General features: G+C 38.3%; 1 protein-coding gene across 2 annotated transcripts in view; it reads right to left on the bottom strand.

Annotated features, from left to right (window-relative positions):
- LOC124509958 (complement factor H-like) overlaps positions 1 to 14,509 on the bottom strand; it is a 110,031-nt gene that overhangs the window by 26,911 nt on the left and 68,611 nt on the right. For both annotated transcript variants that reach the window (XM_047076575.1, XM_047076576.1), the window contains 2 exons: positions 6,357 to 6,539; positions 4,374 to 4,547 (listed from right to left, as the gene is read on the bottom strand). In XM_047076575.1, coding sequence (XP_046932531.1) covers positions 4,374 to 4,547; positions 6,357 to 6,539 — 357 coding nt within the window. The remainder of the gene's footprint in view (positions 1 to 4,373; positions 4,548 to 6,356; positions 6,540 to 14,509) is intronic.

Raw genomic sequence — 14,509 nt, 5'->3', positions numbered from 1 at the left:
CTTGAAGGAGCACAGGGGGAGCGCCCGTGCCCGAACTCCTGGATGCATACGCCCTGCGGTTCAAATAGATGGAAATTCACAAAATGAGTTATCAACGGAAGTGAAGAATGCTGAGGTCAACCTCTCGCTTCACAATGGCAACAAAGCGCTTCCATGTTTGAAAGAATCATTAAGAAGTTCCGCTTCCGCAGGGGCCTAAAGCAAGACTGTGGATCTGTCCTGTGCTCCTACAGGAGAGCATCGTGCTGGGGTCTCCTGTGGTGGTGGTGGTGGTGGCTCTGGTGAGGGGCTGGCCGGGAGGAGGGAGGAGGGCCCAGGGCCAGCGACAGCACGGAGGATGGTGCCACAAAGGAGAACCTTGGGGGTCAGGACTACCGTGCCTTCAGAAACGGCCAGAAATGGGGATTTCTGAGGAGGAAGCGCCAAATGCTCTTCTAGAAGGGCGAGGCTCTGAGTGGGAAAGGTCTGGCCTGCATCTCCTCCTGTCTACACTGCTCCGTGCATGCCCCGAAGCATTCCTGAATGATGAGACAGAATGTGTTTCCTTGGCCATTCAAAGCCCGCATTTTCAGAGCAAACAGAATCCAAGAAAACGCCTTCACAGGTACAAAGTACCTCAACTGATCTGCAGATAACACTGGGGTTACTGGCTCTGCCAGCTTTGGAAGGAGCAAATCCTGTATGCCATAGTTAAGGTACAAGCAGAACAACAAAAAGAGTGAGATTGATTTTGAAAGCTGTCTTAGAGGGGCGCCTGGGTAGCTCAGTCAGTTAGGCGGCCAACTTCGGCCCAGGTCATGATCTCGGGTTGGAGACCCTCGTTGTGCTCTGTGCTGGCAGCTCGGAGCCTGGAGCCCGCTTCAGATACTGTGTCTCCCTCTCTCTCCCCCTCCTCTGCTTGCTCTGTTTCTTTCTCAAATAATAAACATTAAAAAAAAATAATAATAATAAATAAAAATTTAAAAAAGCTGTCTTAGAATGAGTTCTTTCACACTGAGACTGGATGCCTGTTAACAGGGCAGCAGTGAAGTTCCTGCCTCAGTTGGTGTGATCAAAGGAAATGGAAGTGAAACTCCTGGGAGGCTGGTTGATGACGGAGGGGATTTTTGAGCATGCTTTAAATGGTGCTCAGAAGACATTCAGTATTGGGCTACCACTTCAAAGAGAGCATTAATATATCCTGTACCAGGGGCGCCTGGGTGGCTCAGTTGGTTAGGCGGCCGACTTCGGCTCAGGTCATGATCTCGCGGTCCGTGAGTTCCAGCCCCGCGTCGAGCTCTGTGCTGACAGCTCAGAGCCTGGAGCCTGTTTCAGATTCTGTGTCTCCCTCTCTCTGACCCTCCCCCGTTCATGCTCTGTCTCTCTCTGTCTCAAAAATAAATAAACGTTAAAAATCTTAAAAAAATATATATATATCCTGTACCAATATCAGGTTAGAACGTGAAGATTTAACAAAATTCTTTATGGATCTTCAGCACTCTTGCCAAGGGCTACTGTCCCAGATACCATCTCCTCAGGCCATCTGCTGGAGGTGGCCACTAGTACAAGTCAGCCTCTCCATAGTTGACAGTTAGCTGTCCCCATTTCTGCATTCTGTAGAATAATTTTGGTCTGCAGAACAATTTGATTTCTTTCCTCACATCCCCTCTCCTTCCACTTGAAACCCAATTTAAATGGAGGCCCCACAGTGAAAGCTGAAATATTAAATGTACTTTTAGTATAATCCTTTCTCACACTGGGAGCCCCACCAGTGTCGCCTGAAATAAAAGCAAGCTTGAGACTTCTCTGCTGCAGCTCAGCTGGGGAGAGATGGATTTAGCGTTTCCCTTATGGGAAGGTTCCAGTTCCTAGGAGTGGAGGTATCTCGTATGCTAACATTTTTTTCTGAGGTAATGCCTCTGGTTGTTGATAACTTTGATAAAGATCACCTGAGAGCATGGAGTTTTTAAGGAGTCCCAAAGAGAGACTTCACCGTTTTCGGGGCTTATTGACTGCCTGTATCCATTTGTGTGCTACAATTACTATGCCATGTGCTGTTTCAGTGTTTTGGGAAAGTGAAAAATTAAAACCTTTTACTTAGCATAATAAATGTCTTATTTTAAGTGCATAAAAAGAGAAACTATTAAAATAGCTTAATTAAACACTGTATTATAAATTATATTAGTAAGGAAATTAAACTAAAAACAAAACAAAATAAAGAACTATGTTCAAGGCCACATAGCTAGGCATATTCTGGGAGTTCTGAACATTTACATAATATACAATTATTATTATTAAACCTATAATTTTTACTATCTATTAAATTGTTGATTATTCTGATTCAAATTAGGAATGTCTAAAATCATCCCTTCAAATTTGTCAACTCTGTGGCATTTGTGGCATTCGTGACATTCCCGAGTATTATTTAAAAATGCATTTTTCTTATTTGGAATCCTCCTATCTTGCTAATTCATTTAAAAATTAACTGGAATTTGAATATTATAATTATATTTAAAAAAAACCAATCCTTTGAAATATTAGAACCTTTGTAAATATTAAAACATTTTATAGATGAGGAAGAGTGAATGAAGCTGCAAGTAAGTGTGGTTGTTGCCCTAAGATACATGTTTAGCCAGCTGATGGGATTGGAATTTGCTAGAACCCCACCAGGCTGACTCCACTGGACTCACTTAGACTTCCTCATCCTTCAATCATTTTCTTCTCTCCACATCTAGGAGAACATTCACTCCAAAATGTTCTCTTCTCCCAATTCTCTGGGTCCTCCTTTTCCTATCTACTCTGCCATCTATTATCTTCCACGTGACACCTAAACGTTGGAATGCTTCATGGCTCAGTCTTGAGCTCTCTTCTCTTTTTATTCTGTATTCTTTTCCAATTTCATATCCTCATTTATGCGGTAACAATTCCAAATATGTATTTCTTGGCTAGACCCACATAGTCAACTCTGTAGTTTACATATCCAAATTTGATTGTCCATGGGCAGCTCAACCATAATGTGCTCAAGTCAAAAGTTGGGATGTTCCTCCCAAAGCGCTCTTTCTTCTGTCAGCACCACCTTACAGAAAGGCACTGCCATTTACATGTTTGCTTATGAAAAAAAGGCAGTGAGTCCCTTCATTATTACTCTCTCTTACATCCAATATTTAGTAACATCACCTGTGTTTTCTACCAACAACATAGATTTTGAATGTGTTCTGCTTTGCATCTCATCACCCATCATCCTATCCCAATCCCCATACTTGTTCATGCTGCATAAACTCCCGAATCTTCTCCTGCCCACCACAATCACAGCATGTGGGGAAAAAAAAGAAAAAAAAAACTTTTCAAAAATCTAAATGATTATATTTCTTCCTTTAAGACTCCTTTGTAGCTTTTTATCAGTCATAAAACTAATCTAAATGCTGATATGCATGGGAAATAACCTGGGTAATCTTTTCTTTGCCTCCTATCCAGGCTTAGTTCATAAAATTCTCCCACATCTTGAGTAGAATCTGCTCACCCTGATATTTCTCAAATATTGTTTTGTTATCAAAGTTTTGCACAGACTGTTCCCTTGGTGTGGAACATTCTATAGCCACTCAAATTTTCCACAGATTCAAGTCCTACTCCTAATCCTGGAAAATAGTGGATTAGCAAACATGAAAGAGATTCATAGAATAGTCCACAGAACTTGTCCAAGTCAGAAAATAAAGAGCTTCTCTCAGGGCCTGCAGAAATTAACACTCAAGGCAGAAGGTGTGAAAGCAGAAACTCAGGAGCAAAATAGCTGAGGAAATTGTCAGAAACTATAATTTGGTTTTCTTATATCACACACTAAAAGAACCCAGTTTTAAATAATATGAAAACTTGCATTTAGAATAACAAACACAATTATTCTTTGTTTACAAACATACCATGTATATGGGCCATAGGAAACACTGTGTTATTGTCTTTGGGCTTTCAAACACCCTCTTCTCCCAGTTTACATTAAATCAGAAGAAGACACCTTGATTTTAATCATACTCCTTAAAAATGACTTCAAATAATGCAAGTTTGTTCAAAATGGAAATCTATTTTTTTTTTAACATTTTTATTTGTTTTTGAGAGAGAGAGAGACAGAGTGGGAGTGGGAGGGGTGGAGAGAGAGAGTGAGACACAGAATCTGAAGCAGGCTTCAGGCTCTGAACTGTCAGCATAGAGCCCCACATGGGGCTTGAACCCGAGAACTGTGAGATCATGACCTGAGCCAAAATCTGAGGTTCAACCCACTGAGCCACCCAGGTGCCCCCAAAATGACTTTAAATAATGCAAATGTGTTCAATTTGGGATATCTTAAACACGTTTTGTTAATTTTGTTAATCCTGAAAAAAAATACCTGGAAAAATGGTACTTACCATAACATATTGGTTTATGAGACCAACCATCGTTCCCACACACTATTGAACCTGCGCGCCCATCTTGGCTTTCGTATCCATCGTGGCATTCATAGTCCAACTTGTCATTGAGTTTAAACCACGTGACATTGCTTTTGGCTTTGGCATTCTCAAATGCTGGCATGTCACAAGATTCTAATGCATAACAGAATTGAAGATTTCAATTCTAATATTATTTAATGGACGATGTAATTAAGTCTCATCCCAAGGAAGTAAAAAAAGCTTTATCAATTAGCTTGTGCTAGTAAATTCAGTATTATATTAAAATAATCTAAGAATACAAGTGATAAATCATTGCCCTGAAAGTTACTCAAAATGAAAAACCATGTTTCTACATAGCAGTTTCCTTATTGCTTAAATATTCAGGAAGTTTGTCAAAGAACACTTTCCTCTGTCAATTATAATTTTGTGTTTATGCCATGCTTATAATAAAATAGGGTACTACAGATGCATCATACTTTTTCTAGCAAAACAGAATATGTTTTTGTGACTTAAAACGCCAAACTCATTAGCAGTGTGGCAAGTATGCCAGAGAAAAATGGATTAGTTGAATAGGATTGGTTTTCAAAAATGCAAGTTAATTTATAAACATTCTATAAAACTCTACTTTAAAACATAATAGTTTCTAAAACTCACATGCTCATTTTCTTTCCCAAATATTTTCCTAAAGGCTGTATATTCTTTTAAACTTAGCAAGATTTAATGGAGCGATAACTCTAATTTTTATAATTAGTTATAAGAAAGTAAAATGTTAAAAGTTTCAATTATTGCTAATAGGATGGTGATATTTAAATAATTTTATACTGTGTTATGTAACCAGCTACCTTAAAGCTTTAAAAAACAAGGCAAAACTGTACCAGTGAAAAGAGACAGAGAGAGATTCTCTTCCATAATAAGTGTTATAATGGATAGCTAATTACAATTTAGTGTAAAATGAGTTTGATATGAGAGCCACTTTTATCATTTTTTTTCTGTAGCTAGTGCTCATAGTAACCAAGGAAATTGAAAAAAAAAATAAGGAAATGGAAACAGTAGAAATGTATATTCAAATATCCACTTCACTTAAAGTGAATATGCTAAATATCAGTTCAAAAATATCACTGCGTAGCTTTGGAGTATAAGATAAACTGAGGAAACTGTTCATAGAAAAATCTTCATAAACATCTAGGTACAGTGAAATCTTTCAACACAGCTGAATTTGGTGCTATCTAGAAGCATTTCTGTCTCTACTAATTAGATGTTTATGATTTTCTAAGGGAGCTGTTTTAGAAGTGGACTTACCCTGGATTGTCAAACATAAATCCTACAGGTTCAATTAAAATTCTACACTATGGACCCAGATCTTCACTTACAAACATAATATTATGTCTAGCAACAAAGGTTCTGACATCAAAACCTTATCACCTAAAAACAGGAAAAATAGGCACAAAGGTTGGTGTCAGCCAGAAGAAATAAATGAGTTTCCAGAATACACATAAGTCTCCCTAACCAGTTTCCAAATCACAGGATTTAAAAGAAAAAAAATTTTAAATTGTATTTATTTTCAAAGGAGAGAGAGACAGAGCATGAGCAGGTGAGGGGCAGAGAGAGAGGGACACACAGAATCTGAAGCAGGCTCCAGGCTCTGGGCTGTCAGCACACAGCCCGATGCAGGGCTCGAACTCACAAGCTGTGAGATCATGACCTGAGCCAAAGTCGGACGCCCAACTGACTGAGCCACCCAGGTGCCCCTACAGGATGTTTTAAAGTGGAAAAAAATGTAAACTGAAAGATGTCCTGGTATTACACTCTATAAGTGATTAGTCTTAACTGGCAAAAAATTAATCCTTTTTCATTTATCTTTTCAAATGGGAATCACGTCAGCCCCTCCCCAGAAAAGAATTAACTTAAACTTTTGTTCAATGGTCATCAGGATAATAAATATGAACATAATAAATTACTCACTAATACATGTGGGTTGAGGTGACCATCCACTTTTCAGACATGTAACCGATCCTGAAGTTTTACCATCCGGTGTTACATATCCTGGTTTACATTGATACTGTGTTTCTTTATTTAAGTAATATGTAAGTCCATATTGAGAAAAAAATCCATTTTCAATTATTATCTCTGATTTTGAACATGTTTCTGAAAGGCAGAAAGTATAAGGAAAAGATAATCATATAAATAACATTTTTATAAAGACTTAACACTATAAAAATGAGTCATTTATAAATAAATGAAAACCTAGAAAAATCTGAATCATCCAAATTCTTGGAATGCAAAAATTAGCTACAAAGATACTAAATCAAAATAATTCATTAAATTTTGCTTGGAATGAAGCAAGATTTAAAATACCCAGAATCCCTTCTAGGAAATTATGATGAATCTGTTTGTCTAATGGATCTGGAATCCTACAGTGTGTCAGAGGTGTACCGGCAATGGGTCCTTTCCAGGCACTTAAGCAGGATCTCTTAAGCAACCCCAGCACTTGGTTAATTAATTGGGGTATCTGAGATCAGGAGACGATCTCAGAGAATCTGCCGCCATAGCTACCACAACTCTGAGAATCTGAAATGTTTGTCACCATATTTGGGTGCTTAAAACCACATGGATACATGGAGTTCAGTAAGTATGACAGAGATCAACACACTCATTCATGTTCTAAGACCAATATGATGATTCCTCAAATTATGTGTAACTTGGCTTGAAACAATAAAACAAGACTTCTGTCATATACAGGGCTTCACAAAGTTCAGCATTATTTATTAAATAACCCATGGATAAAGAAGAAATCAAAAGAGAAAATATGAGCTACATATTTTTTCTCATTAGTAATTTTTTTGCTTCACTTGGGGTGCGTAGTACACTGGAAATGGGACACTTGGAATATTAAATACTCAGGATAAGGACTAATGTATATAATCTTCTTATATTTTTTATTTATTTTTACTTTTTTTACTGTTTTTTTTACATTTATTTATTATTTATTTTCAATATATGAAATTTATTGTCAAATTGGTTTCCATACAACACCCAGTGCTCATCCCAAAAGGTGCCCTCCTCAATACCCATCACCCACCCTCCCCTCCCTCCCACCCCCCATCAACCCTCAGTTCTCAGTTTTTAAGAGTCTCATATGCTTTGGCTCTCTCCCACTCTAACCTCTTTTTTTTTGTTTTTCCTTCCCCTCCCCCATGGGTTTCTGTTAAGTTCCTCAGGATCCACATAAGAGTGAAAACATATGGTATCTGTCTTTCTCTGTATGGCTTATTTCACTTAGCATCACACTCTCCAGTTCCATCCACATTGCTACAAAGGGCCATATTTCATTCTTTCTCATGGCCACGTAGTACTCCATTGTGTATATAAACCACAATTTCTTTATCCATTCATCAGTTGATGGAAATTTAGGCTCTTTCCATAATTTGGCTATTGTTGAGAGTGCTGCTATAAACATTGGGGTACAAGTGCCCCTATGCATCAGTACTCCTGTATCCCTTGGGTAAATTCCTAGCAGTGCTACTGCTGGGTCATAGGGTAGGTCTATTTTTAATTTTTTGAGGAACCTCCACACTGTTTTCCAGAGTGGCTGCACCAATTTGCATTCCCACCAACAGTGCAAGAGGGTTCCCGTTTCTCCACATCCTCTCCAGCATCTATAGTCTCCTGGTTTGTTCATTTTGGCCACTCTGACTGGCGTGAGGTGATATCTGAGTGTGGTTTTGATTTGTATTTCCCTGATGAGGAGCAACGTTGAGCATCTTTTCATGTGCCTGTTGGCCATCCGGATGTCTTCTTGAGAGAAGTGCCTATTCATGTTTTCTGCCCATTTCTTCACTGGGTTATTTGTTTTTCGGGTGTGGAGTTTGGTGAGCTCTTTATAGATTTTGGATACTAGCCCTTTGTCTGATATGTCATTTGCAAATATCTTTTCCCATTCCGTTGGTTGCCTTTTAGTTTTGTTGGTTGTTTCCTTCACTGGGGCCACAGTCAGACTGGTGTGTACCTTCTCTTCCCCTCTCCTAGGGGCGGGATTCACTGTGCAGTGGCGTGGCCCGTCTGGGCTACTTGCACACTGCCAGGCTTGTGGTGCTGGGAATCTGGCGTATTAGCTGGGGTGGATCAGCAAGGTGCACAGGGGCGGGAGGGGCAGGCTCAGTTCGCTTATCCTTTGGCAATCCGCTTCGGGAGGGGCCCTGCGGCACCTGGAGGGAGTCAGACCCGCCGCTGGAGGGATGGATCCACAGAAGCACAGCGTTGGGTGTTTGCCTATAATCTTTTTTTAAAAAAAGACATTACATCTTTTAAATGGAATAAGAAAAACATTTTAAATAAAATTTTGTGAGATGATACTAAAGTAGTCTGAGAGGGAAGATTACTATTATATACATACAATAGAAAAGAATAAAGAATGAATATCGACGATCAAAAAATGAAAGCAAACAAAACCCAACATACACAGAATTTGAAAAAACAGAATAGTGTTAGTAAGATCGTGGAATAGGGTGTTTTCTTATTCTCTATTTCCGCTCTAATCTTTATTATTTCCTCCCTTCTAAATTTGGGCTTAGTTTGTTCTTTTGCTAGTTCCTTGAAGTATAAAGTTAGGTTGTCAATATACAATCTGCTACTTTAAGCTAAATTTTTTTATGTTTATTTATTTTGAGACAGAGCTTGCCCGCGTGTATGCACAGGTGTGCGCGCGTGCGCACGCGTGCGCGCGCGCGCACACACACACACACACACACACACACACACGCAAGTGGGGGAGGGGTAGCCAGAGAGGGAGAGAGAATCCCAAACAGACTCTGTACTGGCAGCACGGAGCCCTACTGTGAGGTCCAATCTCATGAACTGAACCGTGAGATCATCACTTGAGCTGAAATCAAGAGGTGGATACTTAACTTGACTCAGCCACCCGGCACCTTAATCTTCTATTTTAATGTAAGCATTTATCACTAAAAACTTCCCTCTTTGCATTGCTTTTGGAGCATCTCTGAATTTTGTTACATTGTTTCTGTTTTCATTTGTCTCAAGATATTTTTAAAAATTCTCTCGCACTTTCCTCTTTGACCCGATTGTTACTTGAGTGTGCGTTTTCTTTGTACGTATTTGTGAATTTTCCCATTCTTTCCCCAGTTACAGTTTTCTAAATTTACCCCATTGTGACTGAAAATGATACTGCATAGAATCTTTCATGTGCAGTAGAATGTACTCTTCCACTGTTGGGTGTAAAATTCCATGTATATCTATTAGGTCCATAAAATGTTTATATTGTTCAAATCTATAGATTCTTTCTTGAATTTCTGTCTGTGTATTCTATTTATTATTCAAAGTGAGGTACTGAAGTCTCCTAAGATTATTGTATTGCTGTTAATTTCTCCTCTTCAGATCTGTCAATATTTGCTTTATATATTTAGGAATTCCAATGTTGGTTCCACATATGTTGAAAATCGTTACCATCTTTCTGCTGAATGGATTCTTTATTATTATATAATGATCTTCTTTGTCACTAGAGACAGTTTTGACAGAAAGTCAATTTTTTTTTTCTGATAGAAATATAGCCACTCTATTATTCTTTGGTTGCCATTTGTATGAAAATCTTTTTCCATTCCTTCACTTTAGCTTACTGTGTCTTTATCTATCTATCTGTTTATTAAATATAATTTATTGTCAAGTTAGCTAACATAGTGTATACAGTGTTCTCTTGGTTTAGGGGGTAGATTCCCGTGATACATTGCTTACATACAACACCCAGGGCTCCACCCAACAAGTGCTCTCCTCAATACCCATCACCCATTTTTCTCCCTCCCTTGCCACCTCCCCACCATCAACTCTCAGTTTGTTCTCCGTATTTAAGAGTCTCTTATGGGTTTGCCTCCCTCTCTGTTCAAAACTACTTTTTCTCCTTCCCTTCCCCCATGGTCTTCTGTTAAGTTTCTCAAGTTCCATATATGAGTGAAAACATATGGTATCTATCTTCCTCTGACCGAATTATTTCACTTAGCATAATACCCTCCAGTTCTATCCACATTGTTGCAAATGGCATGATTTTATTTTTTCTCATTGCTAAGTAGTATTTCATTGTATGTATAAACCACTATTCTTATCTATTCATCATTATCTAAATGTCCAGCTGATGGACATTTAGGCTCTTTCCATGATTTGGCTATCGTTGAAAGCGCTGCTATAAACATTAGGGTATACGTGCCCTTTTGCAGCACTCCTGTATCCTTTGGATAAATTCCTAGTAGTGCTATCATTGGGTTATAGGGAAGTTCTATTACTAATTTTTTGAGGAACCTCCACACTGTTTTGCAGAGTGGCTGTACCAGCTTGCATTCCCACTAACAGTGCAAGAGGGTTTCCGTTTTTTCCACATCCTTGCCAACATCTGTTGTTTCTTGAGTTGTTAATTTTAGCCACTCTGACCTGTGTGAGGTAGTAACCCCATGTGGTTTTGATTTGTATTTCCCTGATGATGAGTGATGTTGAACATCTTTTCATGTGCCTGTTGGCCATCTGGATGCCTCCTTTGGAAAAGTGTCTATTCATGTCTTCTGCCCATTTCTCCACTGGATTATTTGTTTTTCAGGTGTTGAGTTTATAAGTTCTTTATAGATATTGGATACTAACCCTTTATCCAATATGTCATTTGCAAATATCTTCTCCCATTCTGTCAGGTGCCTTTTAGTTTTGTTGATTATTTCCTTTGCAATGCAGAAGCTTTTTATCTTGATGAAGTCCTACTAGTTCATTTTTGCTTTTATTTACCTTGCCTTCGGAGACGTGTCAAGTAAGAAGTTGCTGTGGCTGGGGTCAAAGAGGTTGTTGCCTTTTTCTCCTCTAGCGTTTAATGGTCTCCTGTCTCACATTTAGGCCTTTCCTCCATTTGAGTTTATTTTTGTGTAATCAGGAACACATCAGGGTTGTCCACTCTCACCGCTATTGTTTAACATAGTGTTGGAAGTCCTAGTCTTAGCAATCAGACAACAAAATGAAATAAAAGGCATTCAAATTGACAAAGAAGTCAAACTTTCACTTTTTGCAGATGACATGATACTCTACATGGAAAACCTGAAAGACTCCACCAAAAAGCTGCTATAACTGACACATGAATTCAGCAAACTCACAGGATACATATCAATGTACAGAAATCAGTTGCATTTCTATATGCCAATAATGAAGCAACAGAAAGAGAAATCAAGAAATCGATCCCATTTACAACTGTACTGAGAACTATAAAATAACCTAGGAAAAAACCTAACCAAAGATGTAAAAGATCTGTATGCTGAAAACTATAGAAAACTCATGAAAGAAAACTGTAGAAAACTCATGGAAGAAAGAAATGTGGAGAAGACACAAAGAAATGGAAAAATATTCCATGCTCATGGACTGGAAGAACAAATATTGTTAAAACATGAATACTACCCAAAGCAATCTGCACATTCAGTGCAATTACAATCAAAATTGCACCAGCATTCTTCTCAGAGCAAGAACAAACAATCCTAAAATTTGTATGGATCCACAAAAGACTCCGATTAGCCAAAGTAATGTTGAAAAAGAAAACAAAGCAGGAGGCATCAAAATCCTGGACTGTAGCATCTACTACAAAGTCGTAATCATCAAGACTGTATGGTATTGGCACAAAAAGAGACATTTAGGTCAATGGAATAGAATACAGAACCCAGCAATGGACCCACAAATGTATGGCCAACTAACCTTTGACAGAGCAGGAAAGAGTATCCGATAGAAAGAAGACAGTCTCTTTAGCAAATGGTGCTGGGAGAACTGGACAGCGACATGAAGAAGAATGAAACTGGACCACTTTCTTACAACATACACAAAAATAAAGCCTATTGTGTCTTTAAATTGAAAGCGAGTTCTTCATTATTTTAAGTCATTCAGGTATTTTATTTCTTTTAATAGGTAAATTTAAACAATTTATATTTAAAGAAATTATTGATAGGTGAACACTTACTATTGACATGTGGCTGTCTTCTATTTTGTAGTTGTTTTTTTAATATCTCTTTTTTTTTTATAAAATTTTTTTTTCAACGTTTATTTATTTTTGGGACAGAGAGAGACAGAGCATGAACGGGGGAGGGGCAGAGAGAGAGGGAGACACAGAATCGGAAACAGGCTCCAGGCTCTGAGCCATCAGCCCAGAGCCTGACGAATATCTTTCTCTTTTAATGACTTCCTTTGTTATTTGATTAAGGTTTATAGTTGTTTAGTTTGATCCTTATCTCCTTATCTTTTGTTTGTCTATTATATGTTTCCCTCCTTACTTTATTGGGAGTATAGTTGACAAAATTGTATATATATAAAGTATAAAATGAGATGACTTGGTCCACAGATACATTTGGAAATAATTGTCAAAATCAGGTTAATTAACACATTAATCACCTCACATAATTAATTTTTTTTATTAAGCTGGAATGCTTAAGATCTATTCTCAGCAAATTTCAACTACACAATACATTATTACTAACTGTAGACACCATGCTGTACACTAAATCTCCAGGATTTTTTTTTCTTTCAACGTTTTTTTTTTTTGGGGGGGGGACAGAGAGAGACAGAGCATGAACGGGGGAGGGGCAGAGAGAGAGGGAGACACAGAATCGGAAACAGGCTCCAGGCTCTGAGCCATCAGCCCAGAGCCCGACGAGGGGCTCGAACTCACGGACCGCGAGATCGTGACCTGGCTGAAGTCGGACGCTTAACCAACTGCGCCACCCAGGCACCCCTATCCTTCTTATTGTTAATGAGCTATATCACATTACTGATTTGTGTCTGATGAACCATCCTTAAGTCCCATAGATATACCCGACTTCATCATGGTGTATGAATCTTTTAATGTGTTGTTGAATTCACTTTGCTAACATTTTGTTGAGTATTTCAATATTTATGATTATCAGTGATGCTGGCCTATAATTTTTTTTGTAGTGTTCTTTGGTATTAAAGTAATGCTGACCTTGTAAAGTAGTTTTGGAAGTGCCTCCTCCCTCCTTTCAAGTTTTTGGAATGGTTTGAGAAGAACTGGTATTAATTCTTCTTTAAATTACCAATGAAAACTTCTGTTCCCAGACTTTTCTTTGCAGAGATATTTTATTCTTACTTATTTATTTATTTATTTATTTTAATATCAGGTTTTTTTTAATGTTTATTTATTTTTGAGACAGAGAGAGACAGAGCATGAACGGGGGAGGGGCAGAGAGAGAGGGAGACACAGAATTGGAAGCAGGCTCCAGGCTCCGGGCCATCAGCACAGAGCCCGACACGGGGCTCGAACTCACGGACCGCGAGATCGTGACCTGAGCTGAAGTCAGACGCTCAACCGACTAAGCCACCCAGGCGCCCCTGCAGAGATATTTTAAATTAATGATTCACTCTTGTTCCTTGTTACTGGTTTGGTTTGTTCAGATTTTCTATTCTTGATGATTTTGTCTTGTAAGTTTTCTATTTCCAGGGATTTATCAATTTATTTAGGTTATCCAATTTGTTGGTGTGTAAATGTTTATGGTTGTCTCTTATGAACATCTGCATTTCTGTGGGATCAGTTGAATGTCTCCAATTTCATTTCTCATGTTATTTATTTGATCTTTTTTCTTAATCAACTTAGGCTTATCAAGTTTGTTTCTGTTTTGAAAAAAATAGGTATTAATGTTGATTTTTTTGGTCTTTATTTCATATATTTTTGCTCTGATTTCTGTTATTTCCCAGCTTGTTAATTATAGGCTTGGTTGTTCTATTTTTTAATACATTTTTTTTTTCATTTTATTTGAGAGAGAGAGAGAGACAGAGAGAGAGATAGAGCATGAGTCAGGGAGGGGCAGAAGGAGAGAGAGAATCTTAAGCAGGCTCCACACTCAAGTGCAGAGCCCAATATAGAGCTCAAGCCCGTGACCCTGGGATTATGATCTGACCCGAAATCAGGAGTTGGATGCTCACCCAACTGAGCCACCCAAGTGACCTCTTCTTTTTAGTTTTTGGATGTATAAAGTTAGGTTGTATATTTGAGATCATTTCTTTTTCTTACTGTAGGCATTTATCACTATAAAGACCTCTCATAGAACTGCCTTTGTATGTGAGGTATTTATTTCTCTCTTGCT

This window comes from Lynx rufus, unplaced genomic scaffold, assembly GCF_022079265.1.
Source record: "Lynx rufus isolate CCGP_SWC_20201006 ecotype Redwood Valley unplaced genomic scaffold, mLynRuf1.p SCAF_15, whole genome shotgun sequence".
NCBI classification, from domain to species: Eukaryota; Metazoa; Chordata; class Mammalia; order Carnivora; family Felidae; genus Lynx; species Lynx rufus.
This window is presented reverse-complemented; position numbering and strand designations above follow the sequence as displayed.